General features: G+C 32.5%; 1 protein-coding gene and 1 long non-coding RNA gene across 3 annotated transcripts in view; one reads left to right on the top strand and one right to left on the bottom strand.

Annotated features, from left to right (window-relative positions):
* Positions 1-18516, top strand: part of LOC106668786 (alpha-tocopherol transfer protein-like) — a 38078-nt gene that overhangs the window by 8900 nt on the left and 10662 nt on the right. The window contains exon 1 of one of the 2 annotated variants that reach the window (XM_014397881.2): positions 13885-14024. The exons of the other annotated variant lie outside the window; for it this stretch is intronic. Within the exon in view, the coding sequence (XP_014253367.1) occupies positions 14021-14024 (4 nt within the window). The 5' untranslated portion in view covers positions 13885-14020. Of the gene's footprint in view, positions 1-13884; positions 14025-18516 lie in introns of those variants that run through there. 2 annotated transcript variants of the gene reach the window in all.
* LOC112126288 lies at positions 8802-10963 on the bottom strand. Its single transcript, XR_002909867.1, has 2 exons — positions 10932-10963; positions 8802-8956 (listed from the first exon to the last, which is right to left on the bottom strand). It is a non-coding gene; the product is annotated as an uncharacterized LOC112126288 (long non-coding RNA).

Raw genomic sequence — 18516 nt, 5'->3', positions numbered from 1 at the left:
TGTTAACAATTCGTAACACTTGAGCAATTTCCCGGGTTACGCTTAGAGAGCGTTTCATATTTCGGATATTTTATGTTAATTTGTTTTAATGAAGTCAATATGCTGATGAACTTTTACCTCTTACAACAAGAAGAAATATTTATGCACGAAGGTTCAAATCTAGGTCGAGGATAAAATCCTAAAATTTGTTTCTTAATAATTTCACGACAGTTGTAACATGAAATTTACATCCTTAAAACCAGATGTTTTCACTTATTTAAGTTTACATGATTACCACCTACAATCACCAATGTTGGCTTTGGTTTCTTACTTTTGCAATTAAGTAACATAGGTTTTAATAGAGAAAAGAATACAGATAGAGATAGATAGAGAATATAGATAGATGGAAGGAGAGTGAGAGAGAGAGAGAGAGAGAGAGAGAGAGAGAGAGAGAGGAGAGAAAGAGACAGTGGAATAAAGAGTCAGATAGGGAGATAATGATGATTTTATTTTAGCACGTAAAGTTAGGACCCGTAGATCTTTATTACTTGTCAACGTGGATTAATACAATTACATTATATTTAAAAAATAATAATTACGAATATTCATCAAATATTATATTTTATGACAATTTGGATGAAATACAAAAGAGTATAAATAAAAACATATTTGTAGAATACCTTAGAATTTGAATATAGATTGTACTTAGCAATACAATACCACCATAATATAATAATAATAATAACACCATGATATAACAATGGCAAGATAATATTAATACCAATAAACTGAGGCAGTATGAATGAATTGTGATGTTGAATGTGATTTATTAGCGCGAATGGTGGGGCTTATCCTCAATTACCCCGATGTATATTAAGTAATCCAGTTATGCACTCAGTGTACTTTTACGCTGTAAAAGCAGTCCTGCCCTCCATTATACATCAACAACAAAGAGATACCAGTTTCTACTCAAGTCAAATACCTGGGACTATATCTTGATAGCAGACTGACATGGAATCCCCACACAAGACTTAAAAAACAGCAACTTAATACAAGACTTGGACTAATACGAAGACTTTTAAGACGGCAATCGACTTTGACAATTAAGACAAAGCTAACACTATACAAGACTTTACTAAGACCAATATGGACATACAGAGTGGAACTGTGGGCACTGCCAAGCCTTCCAATATCTAGCGCATCCAGTCCTTCTAATCCAAAGTCCATAGACAAATTGCCAAAGCACCTTGTTATGTCACTAACGTCGCTATGCACAAAGACCTCAAGATTCCTTTTGTCAATGAACTAATCCGGTCCAGTTTCCAAACCTTCCATACCAACCTTCCGAACCATCCTAACCATATCCGCTCATTCCCATCCTGACAACCCACCACGTCGCCTCAACCGACGATGCCCTCGGGATCTCCTTGACCCTTGAGCGATGGCTGGCTCCTCAAAGCATGTGTTCTACCGGTGCAGTGCTGGCATTAGTGCTAGTGTTGTGCTGCGTGATATATTAATCATGTGTACATATTTGTACAGTATACTATCCTGTATAGGTAACAAATAAATTTTTAAAAAAGTTTAATGTGAAAGAGTCTGGTGTGCGAATGTAATTTATTAGCGTTAATGGCAGGGCTTACCCCAAATACCCCTAGGAATATCGAGTACTCTGGAGTAGTGTATTGAATCGTGGTGTGTGAATGTAATTTATTAGCGCGAATGTGGGACTTTTCCCCAAATGCCACGAAGAATATCGATTATTCTGGGGTAATGTGAATCTAACATATTTTGATCTTGTTGTATTGTAGAGAGGTTAGCAGTAGGATAAAGAGAAATAGAGTTTGATTATAACTTGGTTTGAAAAACAGAAAAGAAACGAATAGAAATAAAACCCAGACATACTGAAAAGAAAAGGAAAAAGTATTTTTTTATACTTGATGTTGAATCGTCACATGATTTTGTTTCTGCCAACTCAATTTTGATGATACATTTACTCATAAAGGTTTATCAATTTTCAATTGTATACTACAACGAAATGAATCTTGTTGTTTGAAATACTATCTTTTGTAAGAAATTGAGTTTTACCAATATTTTTAACCATAATGTTTATTCCTCTCAGTAATTAGCGTTAGGCTTTTATTTAATCCTTTAATAATGGTATTTGAATTTGATCAAATATTGCATATGTAAACGCTTGCGTCATCTGCTTGCATTACAGTTGTAGAATTTTAAACTAAATTAAGTAATCTATCGACATAGATGGAAAACAACACAGTTAAAGTAGAACCTTGGGAACGCCTCTATTTATTCCACTCTGATTTTCCCTGTTAGTTATTTATGAAATGAAAAAAAAGAGTTTGTTAGATGAACCAATTGATTTCATGAGGAAACATTGATAAGCCACATTATTTACAAATAATATATATATTTAATATATATTGTAAATATATATTTAATANATATATATATCCTTTAGCCAAAAGCAAAAGATCTTATATTCGGAATTGCTTCTTCTTTTTCAAATTTTCCAGATTTATTTATTGGAATTTACATTTTCAGTGTCATTAAAGCCTTTTGTATTTACATTGAATTCCTTATCTAATAAATAAAATAATTAATTAGCTCAGTGTCTCAAGCAGCTACAGGCCGAATACTGTTAGGTCAACAGTCATTTGGATGTCCATCAGATCATCCTGTATGAGCAGGTTGGGTTCCGGTCAGGACTCACCACTACGCCCCCAAGTTAGAGTTGTTGACGTCACTTTCATCAACATAAGCACATTGGCTTGGTTTTGATGGACATCCAGAACATATGGATTACGTCGTGCATTTATATAAAACGCCTTACAAAGAATTTCTGTAAGCTTGTGTAAGCTAAGCATAATCAGTTAGTACTTTTCAGTTGGGACTATGACTTGGTCTTTGTGTGCAGGCATAAGAAAATAAATTTTAAAGCTCTTTAAACCTCATCTACAGCTTAGTGTTTTCTTCTATGTTTCTCCCTTAAATTAACTCTTGTTTGTTTGATACACATGTGTCTTTTAAAAATTAAATTATGAAGTAGGAGGTTATAATAAAAACTGGGGCTCCTTTCAAAATATGTGTAAAATATTGTAAATATTTCAATTAATTATAATTTTTATTTAAAGTCTTGGTTGAGATGGAAAGGTTAGCGCCCCAAGCGGTTTCGAACCCACGACCTTCGGCTCAATACGCTGCTGCTCTAACCACTTGAGCTGTCGTGACTTCAAATCGAGAAATCGTCAACCAAGACTTTAGATAAAAAGCATTATTAATTGAAATAATTAAATAGGTCAAATTACGTCCGCTAAACATATATGGATTGTAAATATTTTTGAATAAATATTATTATTTAACAGGGTTAAAGGAGCATCTGATTCAGAAACAGGAGGTTATAGTAAAAACTGGTGCTCATATGTAAATATGTGTAAACTATTGTAAATATTTGCATAAAGATTCTATTTATTTCAGATTCATTTTGGTCAGTATTTTTTTCTTTTCTCATTCTTTCCTTATTTATTATATTCGTAAAACTTTTCGAATCTTTTAAATTAGTTAATTTATTTTTTCACATGCAAATTTGTTTTTTAGAGGTTTTCTCCGTTTGGATATATAACAAAATAGTGAATATCGTCATTATTTATAAATTTGAAACGAAAAGGAAACAGACTGACTGATTGAGAGACAGAAAAGAGGAATCTCTGTATTCGATGACTGAAAGTCCAAATTTATGTAGGTCTAGGACAAAATTTTGATTCTTTACCTTGATGCACGGTTTAAATTTACATACAAACTGTTTTCTATTGTCCTTGTGATAGCGTAGTGTGTTTAGAGGCTGTTTTTCTACATTTGTTACATAATTATTAAACTGACGAAAGTCGCAATTTGTAAATTTAAAAAACCTCACAAGACATAAGTAATATTTACTTGCTGCTTGTGGAAGTGTTTTTGTAGATTAGGATTCCACGAAATCAAAAATTTCTCGATTGAAATAATGAAAGAACTTTTCTACAAACCTAAAATTACTTTAAGTCGTGCAGAGCGTATAAAAAGGTTAAATTATGAGATGTTTTAGTATGACAGACGCGTTTCGCCTTGCCAACATCCTCCGCGATGGTTATGTTTTGGAGCCCTATAATTTGCTTTAAATTTTTAATTATAAAAAAAAAATTCAATTCTTTTTTTTTTAATTTGGTGTTAAAAATATTTATTTAGAAATCGTGAGATGCGGTCTAGAGATTTCTAAATAAATATCGATTAACGGTCACTAATCACCACACACGTTAAAAATATTTTATAATCTAGGTTTTTGTTTTTTTTTGTTATTTTTGCGAACTAAAATACAAATTTTTTTTATACCATATATTTAATTTAATCCACATCCTTGGTCCCTCTTCAAAGATACAATTTTTGTAACATAAAAACTTCTTTTATTTATTATTCTATAAAAATAATTACCCAAAAAATTAATAAAAGATAGTAGTGCACAAAATAACAAAAGTATATAACTTTATATTCATTATTATTTAGAGACCATGAGATGCGGTTTGGTGTGACGTAGGTTTTAGAAAAAGATTTTCTTTATTGTGCCAACGTTTCGATCTTTATTGAGATCATCTTCAGGGCGTTGTTTTGCTTCCCATTTCAACAAAAAGGTTCTCTGATTGATGCAGATGCAAGTTTCTTTTCAGTGATAGCGATGTCCTTCAGAATCCTCTTTGCTTGTTGTCCATGTGCAATTGATATCTGTTCATAGAATTCCATGTTGTTCTTCGTTCTTCTCATGTAGAGGTGTGTAGTGACCGTTAATTAATGATTATTTAGAGATCGTCAGATGCGGAAAAACTTAGAAAAGCTTTTCTAAACCTACATCACACTATACCGCATCTCAAGATTTCTAATCATTAGTAAAGGGTCAATAAATACTGCACATTCATTGTTGGTTTAACTGGCCAAATGCTTAAAGTAATAAAAAAATTACAATTAATTAAGGTTTTCAGTTGAGATGAAAAAAAGTTAATGGCACGAGCGGGATTCGAACCCACGATCTTCGGCTAGATACGCCGCTGCTCTACCACTTGAGCTATCCATCCGATATAATCCAAACCGATTACACGACATTTGAAAAATGGCAAAAAGGAGGGAAAACTCATAAGGTGGGGTTGAGATAGGAAGTTGATGTCCGAGTGGATCGAGGTCACGATATCTCAAGTGGTAGAGTAGCGGCGTATCTAGCCGAAGATCGTGGGTTCGAATCCCGCTCGTGCCATTAACTTTTTTTCATCTCAACTGAAAACCTTAATTAATTGTAATGATTTAATTGGTCAAGCGGACCACGAAATTAGTGAATTTAAAGTAATAAAAAAAGTTTGTGATGGTTTCTGTTTTTAAAACAATATACTTAAATAATAAAATAAGTACAATTATTCCAGCAAAATAAGTAAAATGGAACAAGTACAATTCAATGTTTATTCATTAAAGTGTTCATGTGATTAGATTTACGCTGAAAAATCAATACAATTTGTGAAAAACAAAATGAAACAACACGAAAAATGTGATAAAAATTGGCAAAAAATTACAGGATTAGATCAACATGTTTTCGAGACAAAACACAAATTTGTTTTTCAAAATATAAATATTCTCACAAAAGAAAAAATGAACTAAAGTTAAATTTGTTAGAAACTATATACCTAAACTTAACCGAAAACAACGTGAATATAAAAATGGACTCACAAAAAATGAACAGCCAATTAAAAAAAATATTTTTATTTTAAAAACCTAGATAATAAATAAATGTAATAATTTAATAGTAAATTTTATTATTATTAAATTTAATAATAATAAATTTACAATGTGCAAACATAATTTTGGACTTTTGTCCAGAAGTGTTGTCACTCCCAGATGTGCTGACCCTAGGGTCTATACCTCAGGAGAGTTCACCTACTCGGTTATGCAGTGGGGTAACCTCTTTCAGCCAGACGCCCAGGAAATCGTCACTTCCCAACAAACGGAGTTAGGCTTCGACGGGAGCTGTCCTCAGCTAGGTTAATTTTTTTTTTTTTTTATCATTGGCCTTATGATCTTTGCATATTAGCCATGACGAATTCTTATCTATGTTGTTCAAATTGGGGGTTATCGGGAAAAAAGGGCCAGAGGCGATGGTGGGAATCGAACCCACGACCGCGGCGTGAGAGTCTCATGCAAACCACTCGGCTACCGCGGTCAGCTAGGTCATTCCAGCCCTAAACGCATGCAAACTACAATCTAGCCTAATAATAATTAAATTCGACAAGTCAGTCGCACAAATAAATACATTTAATAAATACATGCAGCATTGACTCAAGAGCAGTGCCCGTTTGTCATTCGCTTATGACCTATTCTCAATCTGAAAAACAACCATTGTTATTATTGTTACATTTGTATAGTTCACTTCATACTGATTAGTATGATTAGTAATGAGGACCCCATTTTTTAATAACCTTTCTAGAGTTCTATTTAGCTAAAATGACAATAAATCAATATAACGATTGATGTCTAAGTGTTTTAATAAAAAGAAGTATTTATGTATCTACAAAAACCTATTAGTGTTTTAGTTCACAAAAATAACCAACATCCTAGATTATAAAAAAATATTAGTGAAATATATACATATAATAAATTTATTGATTTTATTATTGCTAGTTTGAGTCATAATTGTTATTTTATTTTATTATAATATTTTTTTATCTATTTTCATTGTAAATCAAACGAAGGCCTCTTCCTTTTTTCCCAGGCTTTTTTGACTTTCGTGTTCTTCGGTTAACAGCCTCTCCGCCAATCACAATTTACCTTCTCGCCTTGGAACGTCCTTTCTTCCTAACTTTGTTCCCATCGCCCTCCAACTCCCATTTATGAATATTTAAATATCTGAATTATTTATTGTGACGTTTTGTAATTATTAGTTAATTATTTCAATATTGTAATTGGACGATTCATCATTAAGAACAAAATATTGTAATTAGATGTTCATATTTTTTAACAAAAAAGAACCGAGTGTTTTCATTCCAATTGGCTTTAACCCTGAATTTTTTTAACGTAAAAATCTTTGAAGGGTGATGGTAATTACATCGTAGTTAACTCACATGATTTATTTTATGAGTTATTTTCACATTATTATTTTTATATTAATTACTGCATACTTATTTTAAAGTAAACCGAATTAAACAAGATAAATTCATGAGTTTGAATAAATAATATTTAATTATGAAGGTTTGAAAGAAAATTCATTAAAACATTGGAAAATCATTTAGTGATACATTAATATTTAGCAACAATTTACTACCTAGTTTTGCCCTTAATGCGTTATTGAGAGGAAAAGTAGTTAATAAGTTGTTAGTTAAATTGTTTGTAACTCTAAATGTTTTTCCGGTGTTTTATTGAAAATAACCAACCAAATTTAAAATTACTATCATAATTAAATATTTTTCTTAAACTTCATGAATTTCAGATCTCGTTTAATTTGGATTAAATTAAAGTATCTTGTAATTAATATAACGATAAACCTACTTACATAAATATACATACATAGTTTGAAATAAACAGCAAAATCCAGGTGTCCTTTTTTTTGTCTTTGTGTGTATTGTGGACTTCTTAAAAACTCGAATTTATTTTTTTCATGTTGCAACAAATTAACACATTTTCCGCGTCTAAGTCATACAATCGGATATTGTTATGAAACGAGTGTGCCATTCAGCACTCAGACAGTAATATAAAAACTTAATTGGACATCTGGAATGATATCGACTGTCAAACGTTTCAGACGATTCACTAGTTTTCGTGGTCCTCTTGACCAATTAATATTTTTCAATTAATTAAGGTTTTCAGTTGAGATAAAAACGTCAGTGTCGCGAGTGGGATTCGAACCCACGACCTTCGGCTAGATACGCCGCTACTCTACCACTTGAGCTATCGTGACTTCCGATCCACTCGGGCACTAACTTCCCATCTCAACCCCACCTTTTTTATTTTCCCTCCTATTTGCCATTTTTCAAATGTCGTGTAATCTACTTGATTCTCGACGACAAATGAAATAGCCACGGAGAGCTTTAGTGAAGTATACTTCATTTTAACTTATTAAATTCACTATTTTTCGTGGTCCGCTTGACAAATTAATATCTTTCAATTAATTAAGTTTTTAGTCACGGATCGGAAGTCACGATAGTTCAAGTGGTAGAGTAGCGGCGTATCTAGCCAAAGGTCCTGGGTTCGAATCCCGCTCGTGACACTGACTTTTTTATCTCAACTACAAACGTTAATTAATTGAAAATTTCAGATGATGTTACAACTTAATTTAGTATCTGTGCTTTTTTTAAAGTGTTTTCTTGTAACGGACTTGATGTTTAACAATATGATCAAGAAGGCTAATTGGTCATTTTTTAAATTAATTACATAAATTAATAGAATACTTGAGGTGATCAGTTTCAAAATATTCCATTTTCAAAATATTTACAGGAAAGACAAAAGATGTTTTAGAGCCACGCTTATGGATTAGACCTTTTTTTGTTTTTGGGTTAGATTTTTTTGCGAAGAAGGAAGGTCTCTAAACATTTAAGGCATAGTTTTCAATATTGTATTTTTTCCATGTTGCCAAAATTTAAATTTTTGATCGAAGCAATCTGATTTTGCTAACCAATCATTTTGGTAGTTATAGGTTGAAATTACTCTCAATTTATTGGTCCAATTCCGTCCTATTTTCGTAAACCTAGTTTCAATAAAAACAAAACAATATTTCGATTTCTTAGGTAGGAAAAAAAATTAAGTATAAATAAAAAATTTATTGAAGAAAAACAGCTTAGACGGTGAACATTGCATTGAAACGGTATTAATCTAAATCCATGAGTTTGGACGCATTTGCACTGGATTGACTCGCTTTTGGTCAAAACGGCGTTGATAGTTGCTGTAATGCATTGATGACCTGTAAAAATTTTAAAAAAATGTTTTGAAAAAATGTGGCTTGAGCCGTTTTTGGTCAAAGCTTTTTTGCTGGTTGTTATAATACATCGATGTCTTGTGAAAAATTGCAAAAAATGTGGATTTGAAACTAATTGTCTCACTTGATGTCGCAAGTAATTTTGTACATGTTTTCGACGCCTTTTAATTGAGAAAGCTGTTAAACTCTCTCCTACTGAAATAAAACTAACGGAGCGATAATTGACAGAGTCAATTAATAAAACGAGTTTCATAAGCGGTGTTGAAAAAAACATTAAGATCGTGAAAACAAAATTCTCGCTTTTTGGTATTCCTTTATCCGTGTTTTTGTTAATGGGCCTTGGGTATGTTTTTCCAAAATAGTGCCCAAAAGAATAACCGGCAAGGCTGGAAGTTTCGCTCTGGGCCGGAGCACCGTGTAAATAAATGACGATCCATGACTAAGAACTTTGACCCTATCGTGACGCTTTTTCTGCATCGCCTATATTCAAAAAGTCAAGAATCTAAGCAATTTTGTGTTATTTGAGGTCATCAGAAGTGCTTGTTATAGTCATTATTTTAGAAAAACCTTGAAAACTAGTTAACGACAAAATGACCAGAATGCATTTATGCTGACAACGGTCTGTCGTTTCAAAACAAAACAGAATCCTTACCATATTTCTGTTTTAGAAAACAAAAGAAAATATTTACTTATATTGCATGACAAAACATGGTCACTAGAATTAAAAAGGTATTTGAATTGCAAATTCAATAAAAGCTGTATTTACAATCGCATTTATTTCAAAATTGGCAGAACAATAGAATCTTGTGGATATTTCGGCAAACTTATGCTTTCTAACTATGGAACTTATTTAAAACACGCATACATAAAATGGTGGTGAAATAAAAATTTCTTTTTAGATAGACAAGGACATTTGCTAGAACAAGAATTTGATAGTTGTAAGAAAATCACTATATACTATGTACTAAACTAAATTATGAATTTTTTATATCTTTTAAATTAAGGGTTAAAATTCTGTGATTTAAGAATAACATCGAAATAAATTAAATAAAAATAAAGCAAAATAAAAAATGTAAAAACTACATAATCATTTCGGTTTTTAAAAAAATTGATGTGCAAGTTCCAAAATTCGTTAACAAAAAAGGAAGATCGTCTTTACCTGATTTTATTTGTTATCTTCACCAGTCATCTTTTCTAATCCCTGTTGAGACTCGATTCCTTTTAATGTATCGTACTTATAGGACAAAGTGCATTTTTTGTTGGTTTTATCAAAAATCATCAATTTCAAAACAGATAATCTTTGGTTAAATAAACGTCCAGTTTTTTCTTTTACTCTTAAAAGCTCAATTTAAAAAATGTTTTGTCGTCGTATTTATTTGTAATAATTTTAATCCCATGATTCCAGGTTAATTGTAGACAAGACACCTAAAATCGTCACATCCAGGTTTGTGACTATGCCGCGCTCGCGCGCGGGTGTGTGTGTGTGTGTGTGTGTGTGTGTGTGTGTGTGTGTGTGTGTGTGTGTGTGTGTGTGTGTGTGTGAGTGTGTGTTTGAGAGAGAGAGAGAGAGAGAAAGAGAAAAATAAAAACAACGGAAAATAAGAAGAAAATAGTATGCATAATAATGATTTAACCTCTAAATCTATTCACACACTTTATTACTTCTCGTTTATTTTTAAGATCTGCATTTTTCCTTGGGCCCTTAAAGAATATATAATAAGAATATAAAGTATTGTTCATTTAATTGCAGTTTCTTGGCCTCTTGCCATAAAGTGATGTGAATTCCCATTGACAATTAAATAGACCGGAATAATATTAATATAATAGTAATACTTTATTTCAAATCATAGATTATTGTATATTTTTTCCGGAAGTAAGGTGGGGTATGGTTAATAACAAGTCTGCCGGAGTAAATAACCTAACAATAAATAAAATAATAATAAATGCATAACATAATTACTTAATTATTCAGAAATCGTGAGATGCGGTCTGGTGTGATGTAGGTTTCAGAAATACATTTTCTTTGTCGTGCCAACGTTTCGATCTTTATTGAGATCATCTTCAGGGCTCAAAGTGTTTGTCTTCAGTGTAATTGTGCCATTCTTGCGTGTCGTGGGCGCTCTCAACACGCCTTGGACACAATTACACAGAAGACAAACACTTTGAGCCCTGAAGATGATCTCAATAAAGATCGAAACGTTGGCACGACAAGAAAATGTTTTCTGAAACCTACATCACACTAGACCGCATCTCACGATTTCTGAATAATTATCGACTAACGGTCACTAATCACCACACGTAATTACTTAAAAAACTACACTAAACTAAATTTAAGGGTAATTATCCTAAATTTGAACCTACAAACAGAACAAAGTGCCTAAAACATTAGCACTTTGGAGAGTATTTTTTTAAGAGGGTTCGCAACAGCAGAGGTTATATTATCCCTTCGATTCGAACCCGGGACCTTTACCTTACTGTGATGAGCGCCGTGTCAACGCCTAAACCGTTGCGGCTACCGACGCCCCCACCACTGGGAGTAATTACTTTATTATTTAAAGTATATTAGAAATTAAATTCCTTCACAAGCTCATATCTATATAGCCAGGCCTGACGCGCGTACCATATGACAACACGATTGCTTAACTGTTTCTACTAATCAAACTATCTACTAGTTATTATTTTGTAACAGTAGAAGAACCCAAATGTAATCGTCTTATATCACCTAGTATAACCACATTCTACCAAAAAGTGGAATACACTCTCCTGGCTTCTTGATTTACGAATAAACGCCTGGAATAAACCACGGAAAGCTCGGCACAGCCCAAAAAGTTGTTTTTGCTCCTCTGAACAAGATCAAGATGACCTCTGAAAATCTTATCATACAAACTTAACTTGCTGCAGGTCGATAAACGTCCAAAACGATCAATTTACCCCCTCTCCTACAGACCATAATCTTTGATTTCTGGAGGTTTACAGTCAAATTCCAATGCTCGCAGAAGATTACAACATTTTAATATTTTTCTGGAAACTTGTGACTGTATTTTAATTTTAATAACAGTATCCCCACCGCGATTTCTACCTCCAGAACAGCAGGAAGTTCGTCTACAAATAGACCGGAATTATTATAGAATGTTAATCTTGCAGGAAGTTTGAAATAAATAACACGCCATCGTTTCGTATTTTCCTTTAAAAAACGCACTATTTGAAATGCATCTAAAACAATTGTAATTGTAATTAAATGATTATTTTCATTTTTTATATAATCTGCGCTTGTCGTACTATAAAATTGTATTAAAAATGAAAATTTATTGTTTTATTAGGCACTTTATTTTTAACTTATTTTTTAAAATTCTTATAGAATATTATAATTGATCTCTCTCACTCTCTCTTTCTCTTTCACTCACTCACTCCCACACTCTTCATTATCATCTCCTGTCCTTTATTGAAAAATTGTGTTATTTATTTCCTATAGTAAGAAACCAAAATTCAAATGTGATGATTGTAGGTTGTAACAAAGATTTATTGAAAACTGGTAAACATAAATAATTGGAAACATCTGGTCTCAATGATTTTACCCTGGGCCTAGATTCCAGTTTTTTTTTAAGAAAAATTTGGTTAAAAGAATTAATGGCAGGATTTTATTGAATTATTTTTATTGAAAAAGAATTGTTAGAATTACCTCACTAATTTTATACTGTATATCGACGTGATGTCCAAAGATTTGAATCTCAAATTATTGTAAAGTTTCCATTAAATGATAAGACCCGTGTCTGGCTGGAATTAAATTACAACCTTTTTTTTATAAAATACCAAAGCATAAATTATTACGTTGGCGAATTTGAACTTTTTTACATTTTAATGATACTGGTTTTTGACAATTAATGTTGAAAACAATGATATAGCTGCTACGCCGTACAATAATTAATTTAATACATATATAAAAAATATAAAATAAATATTTTATAAGGATAAAATCTTGAAAAGCCATCATTGATTTGAGTACTAATAAATCCTCAGAACCAACCATTTTTTATCCACCCGGCCTAAATGCTTTATATATTTACATTGTTTTTTGTGGAATAAACCATAAAGAACAAATCATTATGTGATTGTTGGATGATGGTGTGTGGAAGATGACAAAAAAAAAGGAAACAACATACTGAAATTCTTTAGCCTATCGTTTTGAAAAATCCAATTGTAAACACAAGTGGGCGAATTTATCTGTTTTATTTACCTCTAATCCTTTAAAACGAACCAATTATTGTTTTTTACGAGGGTTCGCAACAGCAGAGGTCATATAAACCCTCAGGGTGCCGGTGTTTTTGAAAAATTATTGTTGTAAGAATATTTTACGAAGAAAATAAGTTTTCTTTCTAATCATCTCATCTTGATCTTTTTTTATTTACAATTCTTATATTTCTTATTACAGTTTGCTGTGACAGAAATGTGAGGGCGTCCGAGTCATATTTGTCAATTTTAGCGGTCGTACATATAATTTTGGACGTTGCTGTTGGAATTTTCTTGGATGTTTTACATGCATAAGCATTTTATTACGTAATGTAATGAGTTCTGACTGAATCATCGTAGCAGAGTAGTATGACTGGGATTTCTTTACTTTAGTTATATTGGAGACTCTTTTGCCAAGTTTAAATAGAAATTTATAATTTATTATTAGATTCGATGAAATAGAATCGGTCTTCAGAAAGCCCAGGAGCCGGTAGTTTTCCTTCCAAGGAATTAAAGGCGGAATGAGTCAAGGGCATTCCTTAATAGTTTGAAAATTTGGATCCTCATAACCCAATGGAAAATCCAGGTTCCATTTTTACGTCAACAGACGACTATCGTCAGTCTTGGCCGATATGGTGTAAAGGTGCCTGGTGGGGAGGATGGAGACCAAGTTCACCAGACCCGGCCCCAAGTCCACAGTTCCACACGAGAGAGGGCCACAGTCGTTCAAGGGCGCTTGTTACATTCATCAAGGGACGTCTTGACTTGCCGAAAAGCGAGCACCCAGTTGTAAAGTGAGGGTCGAACTGCAAGCACCGGAAGATGAGTAAGTCTTTCACCACAAAACATAAGAACCGATGATGTACATCTGTTGTACGTCTGCCTGTTTAACAGGGTTAACGAACTTCGCGCACGACCCGCCTCATTCTTAATCGGCTCACCGACCCTCGGGTCTCAGCAGATGCAATAAATCCGACAGACAGTCGATCAAGTTAAAGAAACGTTAGTTATCGCGGATTAAATAATATCTATCTATTTTCACATAATCACCTCGTTGATGAAATCGGAAACGTATTTTTTAACATGGAAAATGATCAATTTTTTAAAGTGAGTGACATCTAACTAATTATATCTCTCTAAACAGGTACCATCTGTACCTTAAGGACGATATGAACCATACACAGATAGTTTTTCAATTTCTAGAGGAAACTTTAGATAGTTTAACTTTAAACAGGTTTCTTCTAATACATAAAAAACTGTAAATCAAATTCAAAAGAGCTCTTACATCTATGCTCTAGCTAAACTCAAAAAATGGTCGAAAATTACATAATGTTTGAGACTTTTGTTTCGTTCTATAGCAAACGGTTTTATTAAAGAAAGTGTAAGAATCGGTAAACAGAACACTTCCAATTGAGTCAATGTTTTGGACGGATTGCATTGTTGGTGTATTTAAATTTGGCAAATTGACAATTTAAAAAAAAAGTAACAAATACATTTTATACCATTTAACGTTTAAAGCCAAGTTTGGCAGGCCTAAATTAATGATTCTCGTGAACAATACTGGTACAGTATCTAAAAATTCGTTTTTCTCATCTCGGATTTGAACCAAACTAGAAAATATACAAATATCCTGAAATCCATCAACCAAAAAATATAATTACAAAATACATTTTTTATATATACATAACTCTTTCAAACTGAAAATTTTATTTAAATTTATTAAAATCGTTTTATTAGTTACGCTCACACTTAATACATGCCAAATCCAAACGAGTTTTTCTTCAGAACTCAATAAAATAAAAAAGCTCATTATTCTGTCTTCTACTTACTTTCTACGTAAATTTTCAATCTTAACCTTGCGGAAAATATTTAGTTCATATATTATAAATTTATAATGAACGGACTATTATAACGGGCACAACGAATCACAAAAATCGGTAAAAGTCTATTTTCCTCTTAGAGATTTTTTTATCAATGTTGATATATTTAAATTTGGCTAATTTTTATTATAAAAGATAGAATATAGAGGAAAAAGATAGGAAATATTAAATGTATCGAAAACGAATGAGAAATTTGAAAAGTGTTACTCAATTTATTTTAAACAAATATAAATTTTACATTTGAGGACCTGTTTAAGAATACAAAACTGACCAAGATGCATCGATGCTGGTAGTTCAAGCATGTAGAAAGTCGTTTGATTCCACATAACAACTATGTACAACACTTCAAATCACGCCTTATAAGATTGGAAAATTAAATATTTAAATGTATACAGATTAAAACGCATTAGCAATAATATACTTTTATTCAGGCATCATAATTTGTGATGTTTATGTTGTTTACTATTAAATAGAACATTCTACAATTCGATCTTTAAAGTTTTAGGTTTTCGATTTTTTTCTATAATTCGTTTAAATTTTTTGAGCTAGCAAATTACATCGGTCATCCCCAACCGTGTTTTTTTTAACCTTTATCTTGTTTTAAATCTACTTATTTATTTTTCTAATTCTCCAGCGAAGTTATGATATCGATTGATATAACGGTAACCAATATAACGGTCTTTCTTCTTTATCCTATTGTACTCTCTGTACTTGCCTCTGAACTCCGAGGCCTCGTCAATTGTTGACCAAAGTAATACTAATAACAAACAAATACACAGAAACAAGGTAAAAATATAATAGTCCGCTTCGCATTCACACTACCCCAGAGAACTCGATATTCGTCGGGGTATTTGGTGATATGCCGTTCCGTTCGCGCTAATAAATCACATTAAGACACCAGACATCGTTCACACTACCCCAGAATACACAATATTCCTCGGTGTAATTGGGGATAAACTCTGCCATTTACGCTAATAAATTACATTCAGGACCACTCGATATTCCTCGGGGTAATTGGGGGATTAGTTTCTGAAGATCCTAATAAATCGATAATGTATCAAACTGTTTATTTACTATTTAATAATTCAATTTCAAAATATCATACATAGATCATACAATAGATAACTTTCTAAAACTTGTGCTAATGCAAGATTAGGTTGAAAAGCAGTAACCTGCACAAAAAATATCTTTCTATCCCGTATTTAATCGATTAATGATATACCTATAGCAATTTCTCCCAAAAAGTGATTCAAATTCATAAATTTAAAAAGTACAAATGGATTTTTTGTATAATTTATTACTAAAATATATCATAAAAGAACCGTAAATATAAAAATTTTTGTATTTTTAGAACTTTTTTTGAAAATGCACCGTTAAGTATAAGTGTGTGGTGATTAGTGACCGTTAATCGATAATTATTCAGAAATCGTGAGATGCGGTCTGGTGTGATGTAGGTTTCAGAAAAACATTTTCTTTATCGTGCCAACGTTTCGATCTTTATTGAGATCATCTTCAGGGCCTGGGATTTACAAACATTGTTTACATTAATCAAATACATTTAGGATGTGGAAAAGTGAATTTATACAATGCAAAATATATTTTTTATATTCAATCAACGAAACGTTGGCACGATAAAGAAAATGTTTTTCTGAAACCTACATCACACCAGACCGCATCTCACGATTTCTGAATAGTGAAGTATAAGGTTTTATTTCTTCATTAGCACAGCTTGCCGAAACCTTGTACTTTCGAACTATTTTTATAAAAATCACCTTCAAGAAAAGGCCTAAAATAATAAATATTTAAAAATCCACAAAAATGGGCAAAGAAGGACACCAAAAACATTGTCAACAACAGTTACATTGTTATCATAATAGTGTTATAAATGTTTGACAAATCGCAATGACACATGTTTACAAATCTTGACATTGAGACCTTCGCCCCTAAATTATTAAGCTCCGGGAGGGAATCATCATTTATAATTCATCCGCCGGCCAGGAAAAAAGCAATTGGGGGTTCCTTTTTTCTTTCCGGAAGCAGGAGGGCACGTAGGCGCATTTCTTCGATTACGCCTGTAGGAACGAGATCCTCGAGGCCACGTCTCCATCTCAAACTTTCACCACATTTCTTAACCGAAACGCGTTTCAGATGAAATTGAGTTCGACGAAGAATAAACATCAGATCCCCTCTGAGGTCACAGACGTAGTGAATGTGCTTTTGGGTTGATAAGAAATTGTCTAAATTAGCCCTGATTTCTATTATTCATAAACTCATAACAAAACATAATGGGGTGAAACGTGTTTCCCACGGGCGAATTTGCGGGTCTTGGGCTAACAAGGGGTTGGGCCACCAAAATTAAGGGCTTACTGTTAAGAAAAATAGAGAAAGCCGTCGGTTTTCGAACGATAATAGGTCTAACGCAATTCCAAAATTGTCAGTCATTTAAGAGCGAGAGTTTCCTAATTACATTTGGGACCAATTTTCTATTTCTTGTTATATAAATTAGGTAGCGAAAATGGGTTTAATAACAAACTGAATATCCAAAAAAATCTGTAAATAATTTACATGTTACTTCTTGCTTTTGAAAATTCACGTTTTAGCCTCATATGGTTTTTCTTTTTTTTTTACAAGGGGTTCGCAACAGCAGAGATCATATAAACCCTCAGGGTGCCGGTGTTTTTGAAAAAAAGCCCATTTGTAAGTATGCAGGGCCGCTGGATTCGAACCCGGGAACTTTACTTTACAGTCAACGCCTAAACCGTTGCGGCCACCGACGTCCCCCCTGCCTCATATGTTATATTAAAATTTCCCCTTACCTAAGTGTTTATTGTTATTAAACATGAAATGGTGAAAAATTAATGGGTAGTAACGCAATTTTTGCACAATAAAAATAATGTCATTAAATCTGAAATCGGTATAAACTTGTCTGAAAAAGACATTATCATCGCCGATCACTCGATGAATAAACTGACTGAACTTTGTCAAACCGTCCTTTCTCCCCTTTGTTATCTGACAAAAAATTGTCGCTTATATAGTTAACAACAATAATCTCGATGTGATTACACGTTGTAGCAGGATCGAGGTCGCAAACGTATCTTTTAAAATGTCTTTTATGTCGGATACTTTTTTTTAAATGCTAAAGCAGGGAATCGCAATTAAGTAAACAAATAAAGGAAGTCCCTGTTTTGAGAAAACCTTTAGTTATCATTTTGTTTTTTAAATACTACTGGCATGTTTCTCGTCAGTTCATTCGACAATTTGACAGTAATGCAAAAAAAATTACTTGAGTTCAGCAGACAATAAAAGGAAGTTGCTCTTTTCAAAAAGCTTTTTAAAAAACTTGACTTCATTCAAAATTTGTTTTGTCGGAGAAAGAAAGAAGAAGGAGAAAGTCAGAAAAGAAATTGCTCTTTTCAGAAAGATTCTTGTTTAAAATGT

This window comes from Cimex lectularius, unplaced genomic scaffold (assembly GCF_000648675.2).
Source record: "Cimex lectularius strain Harlan isolate CLEC.00 unplaced genomic scaffold, Clec_2.1 scaffold25, whole genome shotgun sequence".
Taxonomy (NCBI): Eukaryota; Metazoa; Arthropoda; class Insecta; order Hemiptera; family Cimicidae; genus Cimex; species Cimex lectularius.
The sequence above is the reverse complement of the archived record's forward strand: the minus strand, read 5'-3'. Positions and strand labels throughout refer to the sequence as shown.